The sequence below is a fragment of the Lipophrys pholis genome (assembly GCF_963383615.2).
Source record: "Lipophrys pholis genome assembly, chromosome: 7".
Taxonomy (NCBI): domain Eukaryota; kingdom Metazoa; phylum Chordata; class Actinopteri; order Blenniiformes; family Blenniidae; genus Lipophrys; species Lipophrys pholis.
The window spans coordinates 31,391,642-31,411,815 of record NC_137638.1 but is presented as its reverse complement, the minus strand read 5'-3'; the positions used below and the strand labels follow the sequence as shown (position 1 = coordinate 31,411,815).

General features: G+C 42.9%; 1 protein-coding gene across 1 annotated transcript in view; it reads left to right on the top strand.

Moving 5' to 3' along the window:
• The window catches only part of fras1 (Fraser extracellular matrix complex subunit 1), a 442,407-nt gene that overhangs the window by 365,068 nt on the left and 57,165 nt on the right, over positions 1–20,174 (top strand). The window contains exons 47-51 of the mRNA XM_080467793.1: positions 12,840–12,964; positions 16,333–16,473; positions 17,190–17,417; positions 18,159–18,272; positions 19,799–19,949. Coding sequence (XP_080323919.1) covers positions 12,840–12,964; positions 16,333–16,473; positions 17,190–17,417; positions 18,159–18,272; positions 19,799–19,949 — 759 coding nt within the window. The remainder of the gene's footprint in view (positions 1–12,839; positions 12,965–16,332; positions 16,474–17,189; positions 17,418–18,158; positions 18,273–19,798; positions 19,950–20,174) is intronic.

Here is a 20,174-nt window from a genome sequence, read left to right as displayed (position 1 = left end):
GATGGCTAGAAAAACAATTGATCATACAGCACATTGGGCCATTGTGGAATCACAGTGATCAATACTTACAGATATGGAGTCATAAAAAATGTATCTTCATCAAACGTATATTCATATAACATATCTACAGTGCTTTCTACACACACACACACCATGATAGCCAATCGGAATCCTGGACAAAAACACCACGTCACGAATTGTGACCTAAATCTCCGCCTACCCCATTTAGATGCAACCGGAGACACAGAGTTTATAAAGAGCTTCACTGTGGCTGGAGTTTTCAGGAATCATCATTTAAGGTGAGTCCTAACTGCAGAGAAATATCACAGTTTTTTCAAATACCTGGGTATGTGTAACACCCCCGGCTAGCTCAGTTGGTAGAGCATGAGACTCGCAATCTCAAGGTAGTGGATTCATGTCCCACGCTGGGCGCCACCTTCCCGCGGGCTCACCACCTGCAGGAAAGGTTCTTAATCGGTGCAATGTGATCTGGGTGACAGTGCTCAAACGGCCACCCCCGCAACCCTGAAACGGATAAGCGGGAGAAAATGGATGGATGGATGGATGAATGGGTATGTGTACATGTGGCCTCAGTCTCCATTACTCCTTCTGACATTTTGAACAACTGCCGCTTCATCTAAAATCTTCATCTGTGTTTTTCATAGAATAAAAAGAAACCAATCGGAAAGATTACTGCAAATTTACTCTGTTGACACTTTTTCCAGACACAAAGAGTCTATTCATTTTTCTGCTGTGAGGATATTTGATCGTCGCTGCATGCTGATGAGTTGGATTGAACTCTGTTCCTCATCTGTGAGCTTCGGAGCATCTCTAGATTATGGCAGCTATAGAAACCTAGCTGATCTGTCACGGCATGTGGACTCTGTGCACCTGCGGGATGGCACAGACTGCAGAGCTCTCTCAGTGCTCTGTCCTCTCAAGGTTTGTTAACAGTTTCTGGTTCAGAAGGAATCAATGGGCACTCAACCCGCTTCGCTCTCATCGTTTTAAGTTGTCTGCAGCTCTTTAGAACTTACTTTGGGCTTTAAGGATTCCACAACTTTGAGGACTGAAGTTTTCTCAGCTTTCTTAAACTAATCTAACTTACATAAAGCAGGGGATTATTTTTCAGCTGGGAACCCTCATTTAGCTGGCAGGTGTATAACTAACCAGTTTTCTCATTTGTGCTTTAGTTTGACATGTAAAACAGTACAGAAAGGGAAAGTATCCTGAATAGAAAATACTTCTACTAATATTTCTACTTCTCAGCATCTATGTGTTATAATATGGTATGACAGCTGCGTTTAAAAGCTCCAGAAGGGCCTGTCTTGATCATCCAGAGGCTGTACTACGACCCGTGATAAACATACCCAGGATATCGCTCTGTTACCTGCTTAACTCACCCAGACATGTGCGATCTTGAATCCGAAGCCGGTTATCAACTCGATAATTGAACCCAGGGTTTTCCCACTGGGTTCACATGAAAGGGGTGGAGTTTGGACTATCTGACCAATCACACAGAATGAGAAACCCTGTAGTGAAGTATTGAAGACACATCCACCAGCCTGAAAGCAATACTGTTGCCCCAGTCATAGCCAGAAAATCCCCAACTTGTTAATGTGTGACTTTGTTGGATTAAACAATATTAATCCATTGGACAATATATATATTCTTCTTCCCGCTCTCAACGAAGGCAGACGCTTCTCTCTTCTCTCCTCTCCTCCCTTATCTTCCCTGCTTGCTGCTCCTTGTCTTGTACTGTCTCGTGTCAGAACGGCAGCTTGAGAAGACGAACTGCACGCCCACAAGAGGCTGCAACCCTCCTCCCGGAATGCCCACATTGCCTTAGAGATATGTTGTAATCTGTGTTGATGCTTTAAATGCGCTGAGGTGTTTTTTTTTCCTAATTCCAAACTGTGCTCCCTTATGGAGCACAGTTTGGAATCTGCCTTTTTTTTTCTCTTCTCCTCTCATCGTCTCTCTTTTTTCTAAGCTTAAAAGAAATTTTGTTGTACTTGTTCCAATGACAATAAAGTTGATTGATTGATTGATTGGTTGATTGATTGATTGATTGATTGATTGATTGATTGATTGATTGATTGGTTGGTTGGTTGGTTGGTTGGTTGGTTGGTTGGTTGGTTGGTTGATTGATTGATTGATTGATTGATTGATTGATTGATTGATTGATATAAACGGACGACACTGTAATCACTCAGTTTCACTTTATTACAGCAGAAAAGTTTCAGGTAGAACTTCCTCCAGTTCTTTTGATGCTCAGTTTCCCCTATGTGGTGTGTTTTGTGTTGGAATATTATATCCTTGCCCTGACAACATGAGTAGTTCTGCGTTCCACAAATTCCTGTTTCTGCAGTTCTGTCAGATGTGATCATTAGCCTCATGATTCCAGATCAACTCTTTTGGAGCGAAACAGACTTCGAACAAGTCAAGAACAGAAACAACCTTCAAAGCCTCAGTGACAAATGTTTAATTTATTATGTCAAAAAGATCACTTTAAAACATTGTTTTTCTCCTGAGCGCTCCTCCCTGCTCTGAAACACAGCACCAATCAGAATCTTCTAAGAATGGGCTGGCTATTTTTCAAGAGCTCTAATTGGTCCGGAGATGGAGCTGTAATGCTTGCTGATCTCTAATCCACAACATAACCTGCTCTGAAGCAGGTTAGAAGTTCAGTAAGTATCCCGGGTGATTTACCAGGTAAGAAGTGAATCAGCATCACAGTACGGAAAACCCAGGGTTAATCCCAGAAGTTACCTCGATAAGAAAATATCCCGAGTCGAAGGGGAGGCCCCTGATCATCCTGATCATCCCACTGTGTTGCTTCAGAAGATGCTCAGCCTGTTACAAGAAGAGAAGTATCACTGAAAAGCTTCCTCAACCCTGAACTCCTCTGAAGTTACAAATGAAACCTAAAGGTACGTTTACACTATGTTCCCGGCAGCCACGGCAGCCCCGTTTCCAAGACAGACAAGTTTAATTGAAAGCACTTTTGTTAAATGTTAGTTCTCAGTTCATGACAAAGTGTTAACCCTTCCTGCTCCGGTCTCCAGACCGTGGACAGAAGACACAGGGGAGACCAACTTCTACCGCGGGGCTGGAGCTGTCCGCAGCTTCGGGGTTAACTCTCTCGCCTCACAGCCGGTGGAAAGCAGGATATGGAACTCCGTTTCTGAGTTGAACACTTGTTGCATTTATTTGCCAGTTAGTTTTATGTACACCTTCTTGCTTGACCTGCTCTGCATAAGCACACTCGCTCCCTAATGCACACTGGTCAAACGAGCAGCGCATCTGTTAAAGCGGCCATGCACACAATGTTTTCGAACAGTATATGTGACAGTGCCATTAAAGAACTAATTTTGAATGTCAGTACATCAAAATATAGGAATATTGTTCAAATAACATCTGTGGAAAAAAATAAATGTGTGTATTGGCCTAAGTACTCGGTATCGGTGAGTACTCAAATGCAAGTACTCATACGCTACTCATTTTGGAAAAGAGTGGTATCGGTGCATCCGTACTGTTTACGCATAGCGACAACAAGTCAGGAATGGCATGAATCTCAATTAGTAACCAAGGATCATGATTTTGACCTAAATTATATGATTCAGGGCAGAGGCATCAGGCGCCGCCACGGACAGTTGCGACCTGTTATCAAGCATTAATAGCATCTAGAATCTAGAAGCTTCCATCTCAGTTGAACAACTGCAGGAAGCTCTCCAGCACATGCCTGATGGTAAAGCTCCAGGACCTGATGGATACCCCACTGAATTTTACAAAGAATTATGGTCTTTACTCTCACCTATTTTTTTCAGAATAATTGAGGAAATTAAAGAAACTTCAACTCTCCCCCAACAGATGAACTGTGCAAACATCAGTCTTCTTCTAAAACCAGATAAAGATCCCACACTACCATCTAGCTATCGGCCGATATCACTAATCAATGTAGATCTTAAAATAATTAGTAAAACATTAGCAAGCAGACTGGAAAAAATCACACCCCACATCATACACCCAGATCAAACTGGGTTTATTAAAGGAAGGACACTCCACTAACAATACACGTAGATTAATTAATCTTATAGACCACTGCCACCACAATAAACAAAAAGCCATTATCACCTCCTTAGATGCAGAAAAAGCCTTTGATAGGGTAAATTGGAAATTTCTACTTGCTACACGACGGAAATTTGGATTTAGAGAAAATTACCTCTCCTGGATAAAAACACTGTATACCTCACCCAGTGCCTGTGTTAAAACCAATGACCAAATGTCCTCAAGGTTCAATCTTGAGAGAGGCACCAGACAGGGGTGTCCACTCTCACCATCTCTCTTTGCAATTTTTATCGAACCACTAGCAGCAACCATCAGACAGAACAATAACATAAAAGGAATACGAACAGCAAATGTAACACATAAAATATGTCTCTATGCAGATGATGTGCTAATTTTCCTGCAAAACGCACAGACCTCTCTTCCAGAAACAATAGGGTTAATAGACAGATTCACCTCAATCTCAGAATATTCTATAAATTGGAACAAATCAGTCGTCTTGCCTATCAACTCTACATTTCAGCACACACCTAACACCCCACTAAAACCAGGGAACATCAAATATCTCGGCATTAACGTCTCAGCCAAACTCTCAGACTTGGTACACTTAAACTACACCCCCCTTATTAAAGCAATAGAGGAGGACCTCACTCGATGGAGGACACTCCCAATTTCACTTATGGGGAGAGTAGCAACAATCAAAATGATGGTCCTGCCTAAAATTAACTACATATTCTCAATGATCCCAACAAAACCACCAAAAACCTGCTTTAACACTCTTGATTCTCACGTCTCAACATTCTGATGGAAAAACAAACCATCACGTATAAGTTTAAAAACACTACAGAACACCAAGGACCAAGGTGGCTTAGAACTCCCAAATTTTTATAATTATTATCTGGCCAATAAACTACTTTATGTTGTAAAATGGATTAATCAGAAACCCTTAGATGAAGGCTGGCTAGACGTTGAAAAAACATTCTGTGAAGATCTCCAAGCCCGGCTGGGCTGTCGGCTAGGGGGGGTTGGGGGCGGGGCGTCCGGGCCCTGGGGGTGCGGGGCCTCCCCCTTTCCGGTGGGGGTGCCCGCTGCGGCGCTGGGGGTGGGTCCTCCCTCTGGCCCCCTCCCCCGGTGGGGCGGGTTGGTCCCTGCTGCCGTGCTCCGGGTCTGCCTCGCTCCCGGATTGGGGGGAGCGGGGGACGGGGGGGGGGGTGTGTGCGCGAATGAGGGGGGGTGCCCTGGCCACTGGCCTCCGGCCGGGCTCGCACTGGGCCCTGCGGGTCTCGGACTCTGCTGTCTGGCTGTTGGGTGGGGTGGGGGCTCCCTGCCCGGGTCCCCTTACGGTGCCTTGTCGGGGGGGTGTGGCTCCCCGGGTCCTAGGCCGGCCGCTCGGGGGTGGGGTGGGGCAGCGCGGGGGGTCCAGCTGGGCCAAGGTCCTAGCGACGGGGGGACCCCCTCCCTCAGAACCCTCCCTGCCTTACCTCACCTTATATTACTCCACAATAGGTAACAGTGGGGCGGTGCCTAGGTGGGGGGTCCGGGCTACTTAACTGCGATCTGGGTCCTCCCCCGACTTTGCACCACCCACAATTTTAACCACACTTAGTCACGCAGGGTCTTGAGGGGTAAGCCGCTTTCGGGGTTCTGCCGCATGTCAGCGGTAGAACGCCCGGGCCGGGTACCCCCCAATTTTAAACCGCACCATAGACACACACATTGCATCCACCTCTTCAAAACACAAAGACACACCCTTACATACATACAACACACATATAGGGCGGGGGGAGGGCGGGAGACATGGCTCCCCCCAGGACCTCCCGCGTGGCGCTCGTGGGGGGGCTAGGGTGCGGTGCTCCTTCCCCATTTGCTGTTGGATTGGTGGAGGTTGGGATATCGTGGTGGCTGGGTGGGGGCCCGGCCGGCGGCCTGGGGGGCGAGAGTCATCACCCCCCCCCCCCGAGTGTGTGAGCGTCTGAGTCTGTGTCTGTGTCTGTGTCGGGGGTGGGTGTCTGTGGGTGGGTTTATCAATCAAGATCGGGGGGAGAATCATGGGGCGGGTGGGATATGAGGCTCCTGGGGGTGTACAGTTGACTGTCCTCCGACCAGGGCCGGCACGGGCCTTCGCTTTCCTGGGTCTGGGGGCGGGGCTGGTCCGGGGCGCGGCGGCTGGGGCCGTCTTTGCCTTGCCGGGTTGGGGGGGGGCGGTGGGTGGGCCGGCTCCCGGAGGTGCGGCGGGACTCGCCGCTGGGGTTGGGGGGGCTCTCGGCCCGCTCGGCCCAGGGGCCCTGCTCCGGCCTTTTCTCGGCTTGGCGGCTTGGGTCGGGACCTGGGGCCCTGTGCCCTTTATCCTTCTCTTGTGGGCTCCTCTTGCCTGGGGGGGATTCCTCTCTGCATTCTCCGTCGGGTGCTTTTTGGGCGGGGGCGTGGCTCTCTGGGGTGGTTCGCTGGGGTCTCCCCGGGCCTGGGGGGCTGCCGTCTGCCGGGGTGGCGGTGTCCGGGCCCGATGGCCTCGGACCCCGGGGTGTCGCTACGGGTCCCCCCACAACAGTTCCGGTCACACCCAGTGGACAAGCCACACACACACACACACACACACACACACACACACACACACACACTTCCACTCCTCACGAAAGGTGCTTCTGAAGTTGCTTGTTCTATGTCATCATTTGCTCACACTTTAAAAATCATGTTCCTCTTTTGTTGTTGCCTCTTTGTTAATTCATGTTCCTGCTTCACGTTACTGTCTAGATAGAGCTGCTCAGGCTGGTTAATCTAAGAAATCATCTTAGTGTCTAGATAGAGCTGCTCAGGCTGGTTTAATCCAAAAACAGTTGGAAAGTATTTGGATCAGTGTGATAACTGCAAATAATATATGTAGCACAACAAGGATATTGTATGTTATCCCCTTCCCCCCCCCCCCCCCCCCTCCCCCCTCAACTTCTCTTCTCTCTCTTCTCTTCTCTCTCTCTCTTTGTGCGTTCCCCCCCTGTCGTGTACGGTAGCCATGCCAACTTCTGACGGAGGAGGCAACAGGAGGAGACTCCAGGTCTCTCCCTGTTGCAAGACCAAAAACTGTTCTGACTCCGAAGGCTCTCAATCACATCATATTGTTGGCCCAAGCTGCCGAACAGGACAAGGGCGGGGAAAAAAAAAAAAAAAAAAAAAAAAAAGCATTAATAGCATGAAACGGTGGCGAATCATCACAAGTCATGGTGCACAGTCATCAATTTCGTTCCGCGCTGCTGTGCGCCATTGTACATATCACTTTCTATCGCTATTCCATCACGAATGTTGTGAATCGGGAGTATTTGGTATATACCATGGCGGATAGTGAATCTGAAAGAGCACACTGCACTTGAGAGGAAGAAAGAATTCCTCGTCTCGTGGAGGAGTGGGTATTCGCCCAGGGCGTAAAACAAGCCAGGTCAGCCACTGTGCATATATATACGGCTCCACACACACCCCAGTCATTCTACCGTCAGCTGCTGAACACTTGACATGTGACGTTTGTGCTCACATGCATAATTGGTCTCTAGAGGTGTGCAGAGAGGAAGATGCTGCAGCGGAGAAAGCCAGACTCATGAGTCAAGCTTGTGCTGTCATGCTACTTTGTCACAAACTCAAACCATCAAGATTACATTACAAATGCTGTCACGCTCAGTTAGGCATCACCACACATCACAAGTTATCGATACGCTCAGTTGCAAACTTCACGAATCAAGGTAATTCTTGATATTTGTGGAAGATTTTTTTGGCAGCCAAAAACATGCTCCACAAATATCAAGAATGTTACACACCGACATGCCCATTTAAGAACCTATTCAGAGGCTTAATTCACATAAAGAATGTTAGGAATGTGCCAGTAATAACAGGAAAATTATATTTGCAACACATTGTGTCTATATGTAAACCCTGCATTAGAGCAACATCATGATATTTTCACATGGTCATTGTTTGCTGTTTGCAGCTTTCTCTCTGTCCCCATTCCTGGTTTTTAATAAGTTGATTATCTCCTCTGTAGTTTGTTTCAAAGGTGTTTTTCTCTCCCTGTCTTCAATAGAATTGTAGAATTGTTTTTTTTTTTTTTTCATAAGTCTGACATCTTATAGATGTGACATCTCCTTTAATCATTGCTGTTTTCACATTGATTTCTTAAGCAGCTTGACAGGTCACTTCTTTTTAACTGAATATTGCCTCATACAATGTTGGCTATTAAAGTGAAGGTGAACACAAGTTAATGCTTCACTGTATATAACATTCATTCTTATACCGACATTATTTGTATTCTCACACACACACACAGTGAAAAGTCTGTCTACTAACATTCGGATTTACCACACTGTCAACCAGTGGCGGATTTTGCTATGGGCAAAGTGGGCAACCGCCCAGGGCGCAATCCATGAGGGGGTGGGAGAGGGCGAAAAATTTTTCTATACCAGAAACTGCGACCCCCACCGCGTCAGATATGGATTTTTGGCGCCCCCATGTGGGTGCAGGGAAGAACTGTAATTTGATCCGGACATTCATCGGGTCAACAGTGAACGCGAAATATGTCGGACAGTTGGTCGTTACCGATGAAAATGCCCTTGGTTCGGTTAATATCCTCTTAAAGCCGGTCTCATGTCCGAGTTTTTCATTTATCCCTTCAAAAAAGCCAAGAATCACCTCCATCTTTCATATCGATGGGCGCTGCCATTTTGAATGGTGACGTCACGTTCACGACCGGTTCCTGTGGGATGATTTGTGCGTGGTGGCATTTTTCCAAACAACTTGCGAGTTATTTGATGTTGTATGGTGGTGGTGAGGGCTTTTATCAAATCCAGAAAAACATTACATTTATTTTAGAGAACTAAAAATCAGTATCATTCAGAAATATCTTTAAATAAAAATGTTATTTGTATATTCGTGCAGCGTTCTTTTCTGTTTCTGGAATTCTTTTGTTCTTTTTTCACATTATGACATGGTTTCAGAGTTATTTGTGAATTATAGTCAGATAAGTTGTTGACTGCTGAAGTATTTTGCGATTATTGTTGTGAATTTTTTCTTTTTTCACATTATGTTCACATTATGCTTCACATCTGTTTTGACAGTTTGTGATGCTAATAAACTTTATATTACCATAAGCCTGTCTTATTCTTCATAGTTTTGCAAATAAACCATAACTTGTTGAGTAGTTAGATATTTTCATCAAACTTTACTTCGGTCCAGTGAAATGTGCTTCTTTCCAGTAAAAACTTCATGATTACGGGACCAGTGTCCGGTAAAAAAATGTATTCTTCTCTTCATTAGAAATGCCTGGAACTGAATCCCTACCAAATCCTCCTCCTGAGGACGAGCTTCCACCTACTGACCCTGCTAATTGGCCTTCAATTCTGAAAGACAGATTTCGCACACAGCTGGTTTGCAGAGGACCAAGTGAGGTACTGCCTGACTTTGTTTCCCCAAAGAATGATGGTGATGGAAGGAGTTGCCATCACCAATATTTCAAGAAAACATTAGTTAGTGGTGAAAAAATTCCCAGGAGTTGGTTAGTCCTTTCAGACTAAAACAGCCTTTTCTGTTTCTGCTGCAAACTGTTTTCTAAAACCACAATAAACTTAAAAAGCTCGGGACTGACAGACTGGAAACATGCAAAGTATTTGCTCACATCTCATGACAAGAGTCCAGAACACCTCAATGCCATGAAAATATGGAAAGAACTAGCAGTTCGGATAACAAAATGGGAAACAATTGACAACCAGGAGATATCACTTCTTGAAGTTGAGACGATGAGATGGAGAGCAGTGTTGACACGTTTAACTGTAATTGTGCAGTCTCTGGCAGTAAAAAATTTGGTATTCAGGGGGCATACAGAAACATTGTTTACACCATCTAATGGCAATTTCCTCAAAGAGGTTGAACTGGTGGCACAATTTAACCCCATAATGAAAGAGCACCTTAACGGTGTCCAAAACAGTACCTCTGGTAACACCTGCTACCTCCATCACCACATACAAAACAAACTATTACATTTGTTGAGCAACAAGATCATCTCAGATTTGTTGAGTGACATCAGAAGAGCAAAGTATTTCTCCATCATTCTCGATTGCACTACAGACATCAGCCACATGAAACAGCTGTCAGTCGTAATTCGAGTGATCTCACTGGCAGAGAAGCCCTGCATAAAGGAACATTTCATGGGTTTTTTGAAGGCAGACAAGTCAACAGCCAGCATTTGGCACCTCTCATTGTAAACAGACTAGAGGAGCTAAAACTTCCTTTTGAAGACTGCAGAAGACAGTCATATGACAATGGGGCCAACATGAAAGGTAAAAACAAGGGTGTTCAAGCCAGGCTTCTACAAATGAATCCGAGAGCTCTTTTTGTTCCATGTGGGGCTCATACTTTGAACTTGGTTGTGGCCGATGCTGCTAAGGCTTCCACTGATGCCATAAGTTACTTTGGCTCCGTACACCAGCTTTACAACCTGTTTTCAGGCTCCACTCGGAGATGGGCCATACTGAGTAAGACATGTGACCATCACTTTGAAGATGTGGACTGAAACAAGGTGGGAAAGTAAAACGAAGTGTTGAACCCCTGAGGTATCAGGCAGGTGCTGTGAGGAAGGCACTGATTGAGGTGAGAGACCATGCTGAAAACCCCATCATGAAGGTTGAAGCCCAGTCCTTGTCGGAAGAGGTGGGATCTTACCGCTTTAGCATTTTTACAGTGGTGTTGTACGACATCTTGAGCATGACACACTATGTGAGCAAACTAATGCAGTGTCCCAGCATGCAAGTCGATGTAGCAAAAAGACAGAGATCTTCAAAGCTCCAGGGCATCAGGCTTTGTGACTGCTCAAATATCAGCAAAAGATATTTGTGAAGGCATGAATGTTGAAACTTTCCTGCAACAGAAAAGGCTGAGGTCCACAATGCATCACTTCTCCTATGAGTCATATGATGAGTCTTTGAGTGATGCTGTGAAAAAGTTGGATGTGGCATTTTTCAGTGTTGTTGTTGATGCTGTGCAACAGCCTCCATTAATGAAAGATTTTCCACATTGGATAATGCGAGACAGAAGTTTGGCATTCTCTCAGATTTCCCAAATCTCTCAGATGAAGAGCTGGCACAACAAATGTGAGGCACTTCATGCTACATTGCACTCTCAGGAACTCAGAGATGTAGATGGCAGAGAGTTGTTGCAGGAGCTTAAGAACATACCTGACTTACCATCAAAGTCCATGACTCAGCTTGAGCTGCTGACATTCATTCATGAAAACAGCTGTCAGAAATCCACCCAAATCTGTGGACTGGTCTCAGAATTTGTCTGACCCTTCCAGTGACTGTAGCTGAGGCAGAAAGAAGTTTTTCAAAGCTGAAGATTATTAAAACTTACCTGAGGTCCATCATGTCACAGGAACCTTCGACCGGCTTTGCCATCCTCAGCATCAATCAATCAGTTGGGAATCACATTTCTTATAATGATGCCATTGATTATTTTGCATCAAGAAAGGACCGAAAGGTCAGATTTTAGGCAGGATTTGCCAGTTTGATCAGGCAAACACAAGTACAATAGATATATTCTTTGGAGTGTGTGAATGAATGTATTTGTGTGAGTAAGGATGTATGCAATTTCTGTTACTCTATATTTATTTATATTATATATATATATATTACAACAATAATTAAATTACAGTATATTTTACTTTTGACAATATTTTCACTGCCCAGGTTTGGTTGTGTAATACGATGCTGCAGGACAGAACTACGTGTGTGTGTGTGTGTGTGTGTGTGTGTGTGTGTGTGTGTGTGTGTGTGTGTGTGTGTGTGTGTGTGTGTGTGTGTGTGTGTGTGTGTGTGTGTGTGTGTGTGTGTGTGTGTGTGTGTGTGTGTGTGTGTGTGTGTTGTTTTTTTTTTCAATTTTGTTTAGATTTTTGGTACTATTTATATTGTTAAATAAACTGATATTTTTGCAAAAGGATGTAGTGTTTTCTTGTTTGTGCATGGTGGTGTGGTTGGAGAATGACATTGTTAACATATGCTTGTTTTGCTGGATTTGTTGGTTATCCCTCCCCCACCGCGATGGTGGTGGTGACATGTGGGGGGGCTAAGGTGCGTGTTCGCCCAGGACACAAAACTAGCCACTGCTGTCAACTAAATAATACAATAGTAAAATAAAAGTGAAGTCTTTCAAAACTAGAACGTGCACTCGGTAGGGCGCAGACCTTCACTAACGCCACATTTGTTTGTGGAACCGAGTTAGCACCACTAGCATGATAGCCGTTAGCTCATATCGATGCTAACTAGGTAGTGTAACATTTTTTGGCAAAGGTAATTATGAATACACGCAGACAAAAAGCTTAACCCTCTCGGCCCAACTTTCGTTGGCGAAGGCAACAAAGATAAGAACAAACAGAACCCTAACTGTGTATACTATCAAAAAAAAAGCATTATCTTCCCACACACCAGCCACTGATCATGGCTTCACGGAATTGTGATTCCTCAAGTGTAAATTAATGACACTTCTTTTTATAGACAATTAAGTAATTTCATCGTTGAATTCAAACCTGATTGAGTTTCCCACTGAGTTTTAATCTGTGGAGACGACTGACTCTCATTAGGAAAGTCCAACTTTTATTTGGTTTGCTCTTTAAAAGCCAAAAAGGGAAGCTGTCTGAATCTGTGTGTACTCTCCAGTGAAATATCATCTGATAGATTCGTAAAAGTTAAGAAAAAGAACTTATTTGAAGAGGAAGTTGGTGATTTGTGTTTTTCTTCCTTCTTCAGGATCCAGAGTCAGTACATTCACTCAGGCTGACCTGGCGTCTCGCAGTGTCCAGTACGTCCACACCAGCGAAGAAGAGAAGCACACAGACCAGTTCTCTTTCAGCGTGTCGGACGGCACCAACGAGGTGAATCAAGAAACATAAAGGGAGCTTTAAACCACCATGTCTCAGTCTGTCTCCAACAATCAGTACCTCGCTAACATGACAGCATAAATAATGAACAAAGTGAAACATCAGCAGCATATGATGTTTGCCGTTCTCTGTTCAGAGTAGCTTCAGTCCCTGACATTTATACCCTGCTGTTTGTGATTCATTCAAAAGGCCTTCACTGAAAAGGTTACGAAAGCTTTTAAATCCCCAAATCATTGGAAATAAATTATTCATCTGTTTGGAGAATCACCTTCACATAGTCCAGATTAAGATTACAGCCAAAGTCTCAGGTGATGAACATACAAGCTGAAAACCATGAACCATCCCAGCAGAGGATCTGAATCATAGAAAAAACACTAGAGGTCATTTTTAACAGACCTTAATTCTGTTTATGATTTATTCACTGCATAGTTTTGGTGGGGAAAATAAAACAGTGATCTGAGAAAAAAATTATAGCCAGGTTTTATAATCCTAGTGAGAGTGTCATGAAAGAAACACATGTTGAACTGTGATCTTGTTGAGAAGAGGCTGACGACAGATGTCAGTCCCTTCTGCAGGTCTGGAAAACAAGCACACACTAAACAATCTGTTGTATTTTTGTTTTACTGCTACAAAATCTGGAGAAAAAATTTAAATGTCATTGCATTTGACTGAAAATTGTGCTCTAACATCTCTCCACAAAGTTATTTGGGTCAGAGCACCAAGTGGTGGAAAAACCTCATTGGAATGCAAGGAATAATTATTATCACTGTACATGTGGAAGAAACATGTGTTTCAGGGCCCAAACATGCTCACAAACCCACACATTGCAGAAGTGGTGAACAATTTAATATTTTAAGGGAATTGCACATGGTTGAGATATTTTTAACTGAGAAATGTATAACCTTAGACTACAAGTGGCACAAATGAATGAAAAACGGACTAATTATAAAACAAAAGAAGATGTAATAATAGGAAAATTTCATATCACAGTTATTGTGACCAAAATTATCACCGTTGTCTTTATTATCACAGTATTTTTTTTTCCATATATATATTTTTTTTTATTGCAGTTTCAGGCAAACAACAAACACAGCAACAGCACAATAGCTCACATACAGCATTATATGCATTCGTTTAGATCCAAATCTTTGTCAGTTCTTGATAGTAATTATGTAAGGTATCAGCTCAAAATACATACATCGTACAAATGAGTGAATTGCATAACAAAATAGATCACGCTGACTTTGGGAATCCCTGTAGGAGCGGTGATGATATTGTGGGTCCGACATATCGTGAATAAAGATCCCACACTCTATAGAATACATCCAAACTTGAGTGAGACATACAAGTAATAAGTTCACTTGGAATGCAGTGCGCGACTGCTGTCTCCGCGACCTGGCCCCGGACAAGCGGTGGACAATGGATGTGGATTAAAGACGGCGCCTTACAGCCATAAGCGGTAACTGCACTTTGTGCAAATTGTCGGTGAAAACCAAGAACACTTTTCTCGACGTTCAGTGCTCAAGACTAGATCTAGTCTTAAAGAACTTTAGCAAATTTCAATATAGGTGCATCAGCAGCCTCCCTTTGAAATGCTTGCTGTGTCATTTGTGTCGATGTAGATGAGGATGTAGCCTCTGTATCTCTGGGTTTCCTGCTGCACTTATTCCAATCCAATCCAATCCAATTTATTTATAAAGCACTATTAAAAACAACCCAGTTGACCAAAGTGCTGTACAACAATATAAAAATACAATTATAAATATTATTAACAATAACAATTATTATTGTTATTGTTATCATCACACACACACACAAAGGTTTTATTGAAATGTTTTCTTACAGTATATGTGGCAGTGCCATAAAAGAACTATTTTCTTGATTGTCAGTACATCACAATGTAGGAATGTTGTTCAAATAACATCTGTGGAAAAAAATGTATGTGTATATTGGCCTAAGTACTCGGTATCGGTGAGTACTCAAATGCAAGTACTCATACACTACTCATTTTGGAAAAAAAGTGGTATCGGTGCATCCCTAGATAATGTGGACAAAATTTCAATCAGGATTTCTTTCTTTTGTATTTTTTGGGGATATTTTGTTCAAATGAGGCCAAAATATTTCAGAATGTGAAAATAAAGGAAATGCATATTGTATTGTATTGGATGTTTCCAGCTCTCTCAGTTGAGTCATTGTGTAGGACTCTGCTTTGCTAATGACACCAGAGGACTGGAGAGAACCTGTGAAAAAGTTTGGCGTTCACAGTGCGCACTGAGTCTGTGGTCAGAAGTTTTATCTCTTTTACAATTCTAATCTCACTGAGGAGGAAAAAATACTTTTACATACTCAGGTGTTCTGCATTAAAATCAGAATTTGGGGTAATTTATGCCATCCTTAAGCAGAATATTTCACCCTGTGTGGTGAGATGGGATGGCTTCAGGGCATGATATGGCTGAGTTTCTGTTGGAACTGCAGATTTTATTTGGGTTATCCCCTCTGGTTTTGAAATTTTCCACCATGACTGCATTGTTTCATTTAATTAGTTTCCCAGAGGGAGCACATGTTTATAATCCTCCAGCTCGAATCAGACATTCAGTCGTTGGCACAGATTTATATCTGCTCAGCACCAGTGCATTTCTTGAGTGAGTACCTCCATCATGATCCCTCCATCAAAGACACCAGAACAGCAGCAGACCCCCATATCCCTTCACTCATCTTCAGCCTCCTCCTCCTCCTCCTTATTATTGTCATTCTCATCCTCATTATCCTCACATCTTCTTGATCCTCAGGCTTCAGGCTCTAAAACAGAACTCAGTACTGTTTGTATTATATAATTTGCTATTATTACCCAGGTCTGACTAAGCTTCTGTTCTGCTTCACATAAACTCAGAAGCTTCATTCAAAACTTCTTTCTTTGTCTTTGTCTGTAATTCTGCATCATAGACACCCCAAAATTTTGAAAATAAACAGAACAATTATTTTCACGATTTTCTCAGAAGTCAGCTTTTAAAGTAAAAATTAAAAGTTCTAACTTAAATATTGTAAAATTATTGGTTAATTTGATTCTTTAAATCTGATTTCAGTCAGTTTAAAGTCCCTTTTTTTCAGATTTTGGACATTTTCCCCACAATTGTGACATTTTTCTCAATTTGGGACTTTTTTGAAAGTGAAATTGGAATCAAAAACATATATTTTCCTGTTCAAATTCTGGGAGATAAAAGTTAATATTCTATCTATTATCAGGGCCTTGCAGAGTTCAGAGGGTGTCTCCTGTGAATGTTGAGTTGTGGAGCAGTGATCTATTGGTGTTATGGATATTGAAGGTGTATCATTGAAGTAATGCTGATGTGTGTTGTCTTCAGGTTGCCCAGACGTTCTACATCACCATCAAACCGGTGGATGACTCGCTACCTCTGCTGCAGGTCCCTGGTATCAGGGTCCAGGAGGGTGTGAGGAAGACCATCACAGAATTTGAGCTCAAAGCCACTGATGCAGACACAGAGGTAAAACATGGACAGGTGCTGGTTTTCTTTATGCAGGGTTGGATCAAACCTCAGATAACTGATAAGTATTGATCAGCAGCTCTGACCCTGATCTGTAAAACCGCTGCTCCTCTGAACTGAAATCCTCTCTGGCAGCTGGCAGTCTGTGAGTGAGCAAAGTTCAGCTGTAGATTTTACTCACACACATTCTCAATGCGGGTATGATTGTTAAATGCAAACTAATACTGACAGATGTTGCACATTTCTGCCTGCAGACAAAGTTATACATATAGAATCGAACATGTTGAACCAGTAAAGTGTAAGAACAGCGTTTAATTTTCTATATATAAAAGAGACTGCTCCTCATGCTATATTCAACATGTTTAGTTAATGAAAGTCTACAGGGGGCTGCAGAGACCATGCCCATACTATGGCAGACTTCATACACATCTTTTTGCGGACTTGAAAAAACAAGCTATAAGCTCAGTAACCACAAATGGAGCCGAAGGGCTTTGGAAGTTTCTTTGTTTTTTTTCCAGTGGAAGGCTTCATTAAAACAATATCATGCTGAAAATACTTTTCTTTAAAAATCTCAAACTAAGGTTTTGTTAAAATTGTTTAAAGGTTTTGATGCTGTGGGTTTAATGGAAAATCCCTGCTGAGTTCAGATTGTGGTGTTTGACCCCGGAACTCAAACCCAACATGAAATCATTCATTTTCCTTCTTTGTCCCTGCAGGCAGAGTCCATCATCTTCACCATCATCCAGCCACCTCGTCACGGCATCATTGAGCGCACCGGGAATGGCCAACACTACAGACAGACCGGCAGCTTCAGCATGGAGGACATCTACCAGAACCGCATCAGCTACAACCACGACGGCTCCAACTCCCTGAAGGACCGCTTCACCTTCACTGTGGCCGACGGCACCAACCTGCTCTTCATGGTGGAGGAGGGTGGCAAGGAGGTGCGTGCGCGCGTGGTCATGGGCCACTTGAATGGGCCCTTGCATCCTTGCTGGACAGCGATTTAAAGTATAAATTCTCTTAAAAATGTATTGGCATAAACAGATACATTTACAGAAACAACAACTTTGGCAGGGTTGATGCTGTTATTTTAGTTACAAACATTTCTTCATCTGACTCCCCATAACTTGTATTTGTGGACTTTGCCCTTCTTTTCCCCAAAGCTTTGACTTTTTGTCAGATCGTTTCTCATATTGTGTTTTTTATATATTTTTATCTATGTACTGTAACGCTCAATCACCTTCGATATTGTCCACCACCTTCAACCACGATTCATATATTGTTTGTGGGGCTCAGAGCTTCATCAAGTCACTCTATTGTCAATCATAATGTTAAAAGTGAAACATGAATGTGTTTTTTATTCACGTGACCATACAAAAAATGGACAGTAAATGTGTGCATGACTCCATCAGCCTGCGTGGTACAGAGGCTGCTGCCTGCCGACATCTTGAGTTCTGATTTTGCTTTGTGCATCTTAAAATCATGGGAAATAAATAAAAAACGAATAACATCTCTGAAGCACGTATTTTAGAGTATTCATATTTCATCATCCGTCCAAAGTGTACGTGGCCTTCACCCGTAATCAGCTGAGGACATGCCAATAGAAAGTAAATGGATGAAGGTCATTTTTTTTCATGGTTCACTTCAAACATGTAACTTCTTGTCTGTGTGTGGTTTTCCAGATCGTGACCGCCGCTCCGCAGAAGTTCAAAATTGAGATTTTGCCAGTTGACGATGGCACGCCGCGGATCGTCACCAACCTGGGGCTTCAGTGGCTAGAGTACATGGATAATAAGGTACAGATCAAAACTTTGATCTTGAGCCATCTCTATTCTATTCTATTTTTTGAGTTTTCTCAAACCTCTGATGGATCACCCGGCCAATCACTTTCACATGTATATTCAATTCAACTATATTTATATAGCACCAAAGATAACCCAGCCATCCCAAGGCTCACTGTGTGTGTGTGTGTGTGTGTGTGTGTGTGTGTGTGTGTGTGTGTGTGTGTGTGTGTGTGTGTGTGTGTGTGTGTGTGTGTGTACTGTAAATCTGTCACCTTGTCCATTCATCATGAGTCTTACTGTTTTCAGATAATTAGGTTCTCAGTGTTTTAGCTCTAAATTCACTCTGTTAACAATCGGTTTGACTTTTTATGGTTGTGAAACTCTTTAAGTGGAAACTTTCTTGTTCTTTAGATAACAGGACAGCAAAAGCCATGTGTTATGCACAATGAAGATCTATGAATTTATATTTTAGCATTCATATTTGAAGCCTAAAAACCCCCCAATTTAAAGCAAAAAATATTACAGTGCAACTCTTTTTCGTTGCGAGAGTACTTTCAGGCCAAATTCTTTTGAAAATAGTTACATTTATTGTCAATCCACTGAAATCTGCATGTGCAATGTTTCTCATCAATTAAAAGCATTGCTTTTAAATAAGAAATTCAGAAATATAAACTCCTTTGCCATACAGCTCAACGCTGCTCAGGCACCTCGGCGGCCCAGGCTACTTCGTCACCCACAAGTTTACTAGCCTTTCCAGCCGTTTGGCCTGAGACAGACTCACCTCATACATAAAAACTTGTTGATGTTTATCAGACTGAAGTCCAACAGAACAGAGGGACTTTGATAGTGAAGGGAAACTTCGGCTGACTTGAAAAGAGTGAGAAAAAGAACTTGCTTCGACGATGCTTCTTTGTTTGGTTAAAAATGTTTAATATCGAATCAGGTGGCATCAATAAAATCACAGACAGATGACATGAGTCGGGGTGAGAGAAGCTGGCTTCCAATCTGCTACTCTGCCAGCACAAAGACTTTGGTCAGTTATATACTGACCAGAGAAACCACACAATTTGCATATTTGCATATTCCAATATACTATGATGATCTCATAACATCTGGGTTAATTTGAGAGGATTCCTCTATCCTTCAGTCCCCCTCGCAAGATGGGCTGTGACCTCACAACTGACCTGGCCAGACCTATAGGCACCAACTGGTATTCCAAGGAGACGGCATGATATAATACTAAGCAAAGAGTAACACAGAAAAAATATAAGGAAACATAAGAAAACCATATACCATAGTAGTTCAAAGTTTTAGCAAAAAGAAACACGTGATCAACTCCTGAGCTCCACCGTCAATCTGAGCATCCTGAATTGTCAGCATCATCTGTGGAACTAACACCACAGTGTGTTTATGGACAGTCTGAGAGTTTTCCACATCTGAGTTAATGTATCTTTGTGGATCACCTGCAACATTCAGGAGGATTTCATGAGTTATTGAGGAACAGTCTCACAACTGTTTACACCCTGTTTTTTTAACAGGCCACCAACCTGATCACCAAGAAGGAGCTGCTGACCATGGACCCCGACACACATGATGGACAGCTGGTGTATGAAGTCTCTACAGAGCCCAGGCACGGCTTCCTTGAGAGCAAAGTCAAACCTGGGACCTCCATCAGCACGTTTACACAAGGTGCAGGAGCTGTGTTTCCCCAGATTTCAAGTTCAAGTTGAATTTGCACTTTTTTCTGCAAAACTTAGAAAATGAAGAATTAGGAAATTTTAAAAAACAAAAACTGTGAATGTGAGTTTTTTTAACTGGAGGTCTGTTTCGGACCGCTTTGACAAACAGGAGCTGCATGTTGGCGTGCAACATGACTGCCATCTGCTGTTTCCACTTCACTGAAGGTGTTTCAAT